At 38.3% G+C, this 10,105-nt stretch overlaps 1 protein-coding gene across 1 annotated transcript in view; it reads left to right on the forward strand.

The window, feature by feature from the left end:
- Positions 1–9,402, forward strand: part of Use1 (Vesicle transport protein Use1) — a 60,891-nt gene extending 51,489 nt beyond the window's left edge. Inside the window, exons 6-7 of the mRNA XM_081748628.1 lie at positions 3,419–3,560; positions 8,943–9,402. Coding sequence (XP_081604754.1) covers positions 3,419–3,560; positions 8,943–8,980 — 180 coding nt within the window. The 3' untranslated portion in view covers positions 8,981–9,402. The remainder of the gene's footprint in view (positions 1–3,418; positions 3,561–8,942) is intronic.
- The last annotated feature ends 703 nt before the right edge of the window (positions 9,403–10,105 follow it).

Genomic DNA, 10,105 nt, shown 5'->3' on the forward strand with positions numbered 1-10,105 from the left:
CTCATTTCCTCTCTAAGACACACGGTCATTGAGAGTAACCTAACCAATAAAGCCCTAAGACGCCTGGTCATTGGGAACACCTTATCCCTCTCAGCGATGCCTGGTCAATTGAGAGTACCTTTCCTACAAGCTCTAAGATGCCTAGTCATTGAGCTCCTTTTCCTCTCTAAGACGCCTGGTCATTGAGAGGCACGTAATCAACAAATGTTCATTCTCTCTAAGACGCACTGTCATTGAGAGTAACATAACCAACAAAGCTCTAAGACGTCTGGTCATTGGGAACACCTTATCCCTCTCAGCGATGCCTGGTCAATTGAGAGTACCTTTCCTACAAGCTCTAAGACGCCTAGTCATTGAGCTCCTTTTCCTCTCTAAGACGCCTGGTCATTGAGAGGCACCTAATCAACAAATTCTCATTCCCTCTCTAAGCCGCCCGGTCATTGAGAGGCACCTAATCAACAAATTCTCATTCCCTCTCTAAGACGCACGGTCATTGAGAGTAACCTAACCAACAAAAGCCCTAAGACGCCTGGTCATTGGGAACACCTTATCCCTCTCAGCGATGCCTGGTCAATTGAGAGTACCTTTCCTACAAGCTCTAAGACGCCTAGTCATTGAGCTCCTTTTCCTCTCTAAGACGCCTGGTCATTGAGAGGCACCTAATCAACTAATTCTCATTCCCTCTCTAAGACGCCCGGTCATTGAGAGGCATCTAATCAACAAATTCTCGTTTCCTCTCTAAGACGCACGGTCATTGAGAGTAACCTAACCAACAAAGTCCTAAGACGCCTGGTCATTGGGAACACCTTACCACTCTCAGCGACGCCTGGTCAATTGAGAGTACCTTTCCTACAAGCTCTAAGACGCCTAGTCTTTGAGCTGCTTTTCCTCACTAAGACACCTGGTCATTGAGAGGCACCTAATCAACAAATTCTCATTCCCTCTATAAGACGCACGGTCATTGAGAGTAACCTAACCAACAAAGCCCTAAGACGCCTGGTCATTGGAAACATCTTACCCCTCTCAGCGATGCCTGGTCCATTGAGAGTACCTTTCCTACAAGCTCTAAGACGCCTAGTCATTGAGCTCCTTTTCCTCTCTAAGACGCCTGATCATTGAGAGGCACCTAATCAACAAATTCTCATTCCCTCTCTAAGACGCACGGTCATTGAGAGTAATCTAACCAACAAAGCCCTGAGACGCCTGGTCATTGGGAACACCTTATCCCTCTCAGCGACGCCTGGTCAATTGAGAGTACTTTTCCTACAAGCTCTAAGACGCCTAGTCATTGAGCTCCTTTTCCTCTCTAAGACGCCTGGTCATTGAGAGGCACCTAATCAACAAATTCTCATTCCCTCTCTAAGACGCACGGTCATTGAGAGTAACCTAACCAACAAAGTCCTAAGACGCCTGGTCATTGGGCACCTTACCACTCTCAGCGACGCCTGGTCAATTGAGAGTACCTTTCCTACAAGCTCTAAGACGCCTAGTCATTGAGCTCCTTTTCCTCTCTAAGACGCCTGGTCATTGAGAGGCACCTAATCAACAAATTCTCATTCCCTCTCTAAGACGCACGGTCATTGAGAGTAATCTAACCAACAAAGCCCTAAGACGCCTGGTCATTGGGAACACCTTATCCCTCTCAGCGACGCCTGGTCAATTGAGAGTACCTTTCCTACAAGCTCTAAGACGCCTAGTCATTGAGCTCCTTTTCCTCTCTAAGACGCCTGGTCATTGAGAGGCACCTAATCAACAAATTCTCATTCCCTCTCTAAGACGCCCGGTCATTGAGAGTAACCTAACCAACAAAGTCCTAAGACGCCTGGTCATTGGGCACCTTACCACTCTCAGCGATGCCTGGTCAATTGAGAGTACCTTTCCTACAAGCTCTAAGACGCCTAGTCATTGAGCTCCTTTTCCTCTCTAAGACGCCTGGTCATTGAGAGGCACCTAATCAACAAATTCTCATTCCCTCTCTAAGACGCCCGGTCATTGAGATAACCTAACCAACAAAGTCCTAAGACGCCTGGTCATTGGGAACACCTTACCCCTCTCAGCGATGCCTGGTCAATTGAGAATACCTTTCCTACAAGCTCTAAGATGCCTAGTCATTGAGCTCCTTTTCCTCTCTAAGACGCCTGGTCATTGAGAGGCACCTAATCAACAAATGTTCATTCTCTCTAAGACGCACTGTCATTGAGAGTAACATAACCAACAAAGCTCTAAGACGTCTGGTCATTGGGAACACCTTATCCCTCTCAGCGACGCCTGGTCAATTGAGAGTACCTTTCCTACAAGCTCTAAGACGCCTAGTCATTGAGCTCCTTTTCCTCTCTAAGACGCCTGGTCATTGAGAGGCACCTAATCAATAAATTCTCATTCCCTCTCTAAGACGCCCGGTCATTGAGAGGCACCTAATCAACAAATTCTCATTTCCTCTCTAAGACGCATGGTCATTGAGAGGCACCTAATCAATAAATTCTCATTTCCTCTCTAAGACGCCCGGTCATTGAGAGGCACCTAATCAACAAATTCTCATTCCCTCTCTAAGACGCACGGTCATTGAGAGTAATCTAACCAACAAAGCCCTAAGACGCCTGGTCATTGGGTTCCGTTCACTTTTCTTAACCTACAATTAGAGGAACTTTTACTTCTTGTAACATACTTGTATTCAAGAGGAACTTTTGTAATAAACAGGTGATGGGAAAGTACAATCTCCTGTTTATCGTATTTTGCTCTACCCTGTAGAACAGAGAGGATTTTACAATATATATAAATTACGTGGATAAAAAATAAAATTCAAAATAATTCTTTAAAAATTAGGGTGCGCAAATTACGTGAGGAAATACGGCACTTTTTAAAAATTTGTTCCATGTGTAAGAAGCAAAACAATTCCTTATATAAACAAGGAATTAGTGTGATATAACAGGTTATTTCCTTCATTTATTATAGCAAATTCAATAGCCAGATTTGTTGTGTAATGTAGACACTGGGTTCTCCACGCACAACATTAGTTGTGGTACAGTCCATGGTCTGAGTAGCTGAACACTAACTTCAAGAGTAGTAGAACAAGTTGACATGATTTTGAGTTTAACGTCCGTTTCAGCAGCGAGGCTATAGAAGACGGGACCTACTGATTAAGTGTAATCCGAACCACATGAGCTCTCGCTGGGAAAGTAATATAATGTATAACTGTTGACGAAGGGGACTGGCGTGCATAGTGGTTAATGCATCAGCACGATAAGTCTGAGATCTAGGTTCAATCTGGGTCCAATTCTCACTCCAGTCGTGCATTTTTTTTTCTGTGTATACATTAAATTTGCACCTAAAGTTGAATTGGTGTACAATTGGTTATTTTCTCCATTTATTATTCATATAAAAACATTAATTTTTTGTTTGATTCCAACGCTTATTGCAGGCGATAGAGAAATCATCCGTGTTAGCTGATCAAAATTTTTCCAGATTGAAGGTGGAATCTGAAAGACTAGAAGACCACAGCAAGCGAGCGTGCAAATGCTGGATATGGGTCATGATGGTTGTAGTTATGGGTGTTTTTGTAGGTAAGCGTTTTACGAATTTTAACGCAGCATTAAGTTTTAGACCATACAGCGCGGCATGAAGGTTGGTAGCAAAGTAGAATAGGGATTGGCTGTTGAAGGAACCGAATTGTGGCTGAAGGTAAATCTTGATCTTGTTCTGTCTTCCCATCGTTACTCAATATGCAGGAATTTATCTTACGTGAAATAGAGTTTATTGATATTATGTTAAAAGGACTAATAAAAATATAGTTCTTAATGGGTATAATAAATTCCAAGGAATACGTTTAAATTGTTTGAGATTCTTCAGTTAATTTGATAATTTATACTGTTAAGGAAGATGTAATCAGAATATTTCTCATTACCAATTAACGTAGGTTTCTATATCTCGTTACCAATTTTATAACCCACCATATATTAGTGTTGTGTAAACCAGATTACCACGTAGAGTAATAGCGGAGCTAATTATTAAAATTAAGTAAATCACATAGAATGTATATTTAGTAAATAGGGAAGAACACATTTATAATTGTGTATAACATATCTATAATCATCTTCTATGTATCTAGGTATATATATATATATATATATATATATAGATAGATAGATAGATATAGATAAGATAAGATAAGCTAGCTAGCTAGCGTGATTCAGGAGCAATGCCACGTAATGTGTGAGGTGATTTTACATGTGAAAATAAACCCACAAAAACCTATGAACGTATCCTATTTTCGATCGTTACGGAACTGGAGCGGGCGGGCAAGTATTTAGTCACCTTGTACACACATCACTGAATGAGTATGAAGACGAATGTAATCTTTGTTTCACCCTAGGAAGAATATAAAACGGAAATACGTCAAACGCGTCAAACCAGTGTAGCCAGTAGCAAAAAGTGCACTTTTCTGTCAGAAAGGATGAAAGACTATTGTCCCTTTATACATGTGCATATAGTCTCATACAACAAGGTTACAGACCTTACGGTTGCCTCTATTCGTAGAACAAGTGGGAAGTAAACAACACAAGTCACTTTATGTAGTTATTTATAACAATATCTTTACTTAAATGACTTAATAGTGTGTGTAATCCGATTTTATGTATGGCCAAACGGCAAAGCAGAATGAAAAGATTTTCGGTTTATATTAGACCCCAATCCCAATTAAGATGTTATCATATCACATTAATTATAATAGCATACCAAGGAGGAGTGGGGAGGAGTCCGAATTTTTGCAAAAAAAATTAAGTATCTCACTAGCCGCTCAACTTAGAAAGCTGAAATTTGACATTTTTTAAAAATAAGCAGACAGCCCAGGAATTTTAGCGTTTTTGAGAATTCCCTTCAGATTCTAAACCCTTCTAACATTCAATTTTTTTTACACACCCCCCCTGGATAGAAAAGGAATCCAATTCTTTCTTCAAATCCAATTCCATCAATCAGTGTTGTATGTTTATTGCATCAATTAAAAAAAAAGGTTTGCTAATTTCTTTCCTTTCAAAATATGAAGTAAACACATGCTCATGTCTGGTTTTGTAAAGCACATGATTTCATTGTTTCGGAGTTTCGATCAAGACAATCAACAAAATAGACATGCTTAATCCTTCTCTTTTGGGCGCCGCAGTTCCTTCCGAGAAATAATTAAGCTTTTTTTTTTTTTTTTTTTTTAAAAAAAAAGGAAAATTGATACGTATAAATGAAGGTTGAAAGGGAAGAGACTATTAAACCAGTTATCACTAATAGTTGAGTTACAGAATATATTGCTTTGTGAATACACCCCCTTTTATTTTGAACATCCCTGTAAGAAAAAGTTCCTGGCGTACGTATTGACTCCCTTTTTAGTGGGAGGTCGCGCTTTTAGTATATTAAGAGTTGGTAGTGGGTTGATATGTAAAAATAATCGGAAACGATTGATATTAGTGTCGAATTCATAGTTTAGGGGTCACTGAGATAAATAGCAACTCTCCCGAAGCTGTTCAAGTCTAAGCTTAGCCCCATCCACATGGTGGGGATGAAAATTAAAATGTCCAAACTCATTAAGATTAGTGTAGAACTCATAGTTTTCGTGGTCGCTAGATGAATAGTGACAATCTCCAATTTGTGCAAATAGTGTTGCTCACGAGACGAGAAATTAGGTTTTCTCGTCTCGTCTCGATCATGGAAGACTTACTTCTCGTGTCAATTATCGAAGGATTAGTTCTCGTCTTATCTCAAAATTTATTCGGATTGTTTTGTAAATTTATTTATGCCCTGAGTTTTCTTAATTTCATCCACAAATTATGAGATTCCCTCCTCATCACGAAAGGTTTACGAAAGGTAACAAAAATTTAAACTATGTTAACTTTTGTAGCAGTAGTGTGGCCAGGGAGGACGATCCGGGGCTATACACCCCTAAATTTTTTTTTTTTTATTCCTGCATTATTATTTTTGTCAAAGTTATAGGTAGCCAATTTTAAAACTGTCAAAGTTAATAGCCTATGCTATTCTTATTTTCAGTGCACTGTATTTTTTTTATGTATTTTATTGTTATTTACGATGTAGAACCTGTTTAAATGCGCTTGCCCTTTCTCTATTGAAAGTATTTAAGCAAAACTAAATTCGCTTGAACAAGTCATTGAAGCGGTGGGGGAATATAAATTTGTAAAAAATGAAGCCTAAAACAACTTTTGCGGGGGAGGGTTCCGGACCACCCACTATCCTGTGTGGTATTCCATACTACTGGTGCGTAAAGAAATAACGGGTTTTAAAAGAACCGACAGATTTTTTCAAAAACTGGGAAGATTATGAAAATTCCGATTTTCAGAGAAAATTCTTTCGAATTTAGAAACTGTTGCGTTTGTAACTGATGCCGATTTTAATAGAAAACCGAACCGTTTTTTAGTAGAAAAACGAGCCGGTTTAAGACCAAAAACAGTTTTGGTGAATTCGGTTAGTGACAGAATTTAAAATGTTTTTGAAGATTGTGGTAAAAACAAATTAAACTTCAGAGTTGACTTGCGCGGCAGTTTATAATTGTTCGTGTGTCCAGCGTAGCTGGTAAGTTCATCTAGCATATTAATATAAGTGCTTGCAACCCTAACGGTAGCCGAGAACAACAGCAGAAGCATGACAAGTAAGATTGTCAGATTTACTCTCACTCAAATATTAGTGTATCGAAAAACTTTTTTAAAATGGAGCTACTTTTGCAGTAGATACACAAAGAAAGTAAGACTGACTGTTAGAATAATAATAGAGGTATGCAAACTCATTCTTTATCAGTTAAACTTCTTAACGATAAGGTAAGTTTGGCAACATGAGCTCAGTTGTTGCCACGTCGGCGGAAGCGGGATGACAGTTTTGATTCATTGTGTTCTGTAATAGTTCAGTGAATTTTGTTGTGCAAATTTCTTCTGTTTTGTTTTATTTTGTTATTTTCTTGTTATAGTTATTCCGTGTTATCTGTGTTATTATTAGTGCTGTTAGTAGTTAATTTTGTGTTTAACTGCTATAGTGGTATTTTTGGAGACAGTGGCTAAAAATTCCCACATTGTTATAAGAAGCAAAGAAAGAAGGGAAACCTCTTTCTACTGGTGAAAAAATCATGTTATTAAACGTTTATTCATATTTTCGAAACCAGGCAGTGAAGCTGGAGAGAGGGTTTGTCCTTAGGCGTCAAGGCATCTCTGAAAAAAAAAAGGGGGGAGTAATAGTGTGATTCATACCATGACTGAGAGTGGGTAAATTCCTGGAGCTGACCTCGTTTTTCGCGGCACAAAAACAGCTGATTATCACAAAGAATTTGAGCAGCAGAATATGAATATTTCCAAGAAATACTCTTTCCGAATGTACCACCAAATTCCGTGATTGTTATAGATAATGACCGCACATACTCAATAAAAGACGAAAAAATCCTTACGAAATCATGTTCCAAAACAGAAATTGTAGAGTGGTTAAAAAGAAAAGTGTTGAATGTGATTCAAGCTGCAACAAATTTGAAGTAATACAAATGTTAAATAAAGTTGCTTCTAACACAGAAGTCTCCTACAGAATAGAAGGCATTAAGTTCTTCGTCTCCCCCTTATCATTGCGAACTCCCTCCCACTGAACTTGTGTGGAGTAAAGATTTGGGTGCTTCTTGCCTCCAGGAATAGATTACGTGAGGTAAGTAATTACAATTCCTCTTCTATTATTATTATTATTATTATTATTATTATTATTATTATTATTGAGTCGCTTACCGCTGCGCAGTTTGGTTTGTGTTCTTTTTTATTTTCTCAAATCGGCTTCCTCCTACTCATAATAAGTGGCAACATCGCGCTAGTTGAACGTCATTTTCGTTTTATAATCTTCCTAGGGTGGGACAGAGAGTAGTCTTCAACCCGCTCCCCATTGTAGAGCTAAACTACATACCTGTCTGCAAGCGTACATCAACAGACATTGTGTCCTCATGGTGGATGACAATGCTCGCTTACATGTCACGCAGAGAACGGTGCAGGCTCCCCATGATTTGCAGTATGAAACTCTTCTTCACCTATCATGTTCTCCTGATATCTCTCCCACTGACTACCACCTCTTCTGGCATCTCGATTACGTCTTAGGGGGGGAAGACCTTCCCTACTGATCGGGCGGTGTAATGTGCGGTTGAGGACTTCTTCGCATAGCAGACTACAGACTTCTTTCGCCATGGAATCCAGTCGTTGACTGAGCGATGGCAAAATTGTATAGTTGAAGACAGCGACTATTTTGATTAACCAGACATTGCTTTTCTTTTGGAAAGAACGCACCTAGGGGGGGGGGGGGTAGGGGGGGGGGTGGACATTTCATTCCCACGAACCTAATACATTTGTTATCTGCATATAAGTAATTCGGCTAATAAGCATCTGATCATATTCATTATTTTGCCATCGGAATGATATATTTATTATCTTAATAAAGTTCGTAAACTGATTATATTGATGCACGAATATGAATAATACCTATTACTCGAATATGGGAATCTAGTGAAAACACGTTGCTATACTATTTTGTTCAAATGCGCTTTAAGGTTTACGTTTTATTGCCGGAACATGGTAATTGTATTAGTAAATGTTAAATTTAGCTAGTAATAACGTATACAAAAGAGAAATTACGCTATTGTACAATCACGAAAGGAAGTATTCTTCAGTTGACAAAATTTCTTTTCCTTATAACTCAACAACAAATTAATCTATTAGAGTACCGATTTTGGCAAGTTATCAAACTATAACTATTCTAAGGATAACAACAAAAAGATCCAAACTAATTAATTTGTTCCCGAGTTATTGACAAAAAAAAATTTTTCAACTGTCACAACTGCCAGATTCGTTCTTTTCCGTGTGTACAAGGCGATAGTATATTGTACTAGCTCCTAAGTTACTATATTAAATACTGCTATTTTATTATTACTTTTCTTTCAGGCATGGTAATGTTTATGAAGATCTTTAGGAAAAAATAAAATCAGTAGGAAAAAATAAAATCAGCACGTTCAAAATAAGAAACAAACATTCTTATTGTTTGGAAAACTGTTGACACAATTAAGTTATTTCCATATTGTTATAAATATTGACTTGGGTGAGAACTTGTGAATGGATATACAATCCTTGAACTGTGTCAGAAAGAAGTGCTTCATTTTCCAAGTATAATTCAAGCTATGTTGAAATGTTCAAAAAGTGTTTATTGCCAAATAACACGTTTTGCCTGTATTTTCGTACTACTATTTTTTTAAACAACAAATAACAATCATATATTGAGGGACAGCTGTTTGTTATAAAAATCCTTTCTCAACAGTTCTGGAATGGTTTATCCAAGATGCTGGGTTTGTTGAAAGTTTTATACTATTATTGTATCTATATAAATAAACTAAAGTGGATTGTGTAACTTAATTTTTTATTGATTGTGATGATCGAATGAAACAGTCGATTTTTCTCACGCCATATCCTCTATAGGTGTTACTTGAATGCGATGCAAAGAATGAAAAGTCTAAGACTGAACCGAAATCTAACCCGGGTCTGCGGCTTACCGTAGCAGTCCAAAACTTATTCTTTTCACTTTTTGAATTTAATTTATTATTTCTTCAATCTACAGGGTGGTACGATAATACACCGACAGACTGAAAGAGCTTATTAATAGACATGAAATCAAGCAAAAATATTTAATGTACATAGACCAGAAGCGGCATTTTACCTTGACGCATTCAAAAACTGGGATGCAAGAACATCCATGATGATGAAAAACCCGTTCGTCCTGTCACAGCAATAACAGAGGAGAATGAACAAAAGTGACTAACATTGTCCACAAAAATCGCAGGTTCAATCTCTGAATGATGGACATCAATAAAGAGTCTGTCCGCTGAATTCTGTACGACCATTTGAATATGCACAAAGTTTGTGTTAAACTGGTAACAGAAAACCTTACTCAGGAACAGGACTTCCGAAACCGCGTGTGCAGTTCTTGAAAGCAGAACCGGCCTTGTTAACGAAAATCGCTACTGGTGACGAGACGTGTGGATCTTCCAGTGTGATGCTGAAACGAAAAGGCAATCCATGCACTAGAAAACTCCATCATCGCGAATAAAAAAGAC

Source organism: Thermobia domestica, chromosome 2 (assembly GCF_964235325.1).
Source record: "Thermobia domestica chromosome 2, izTheDome1.hap1.1, whole genome shotgun sequence".
In the NCBI taxonomy this organism is placed as follows: Eukaryota; Metazoa; Arthropoda; class Insecta; order Zygentoma; family Lepismatidae; genus Thermobia; species Thermobia domestica.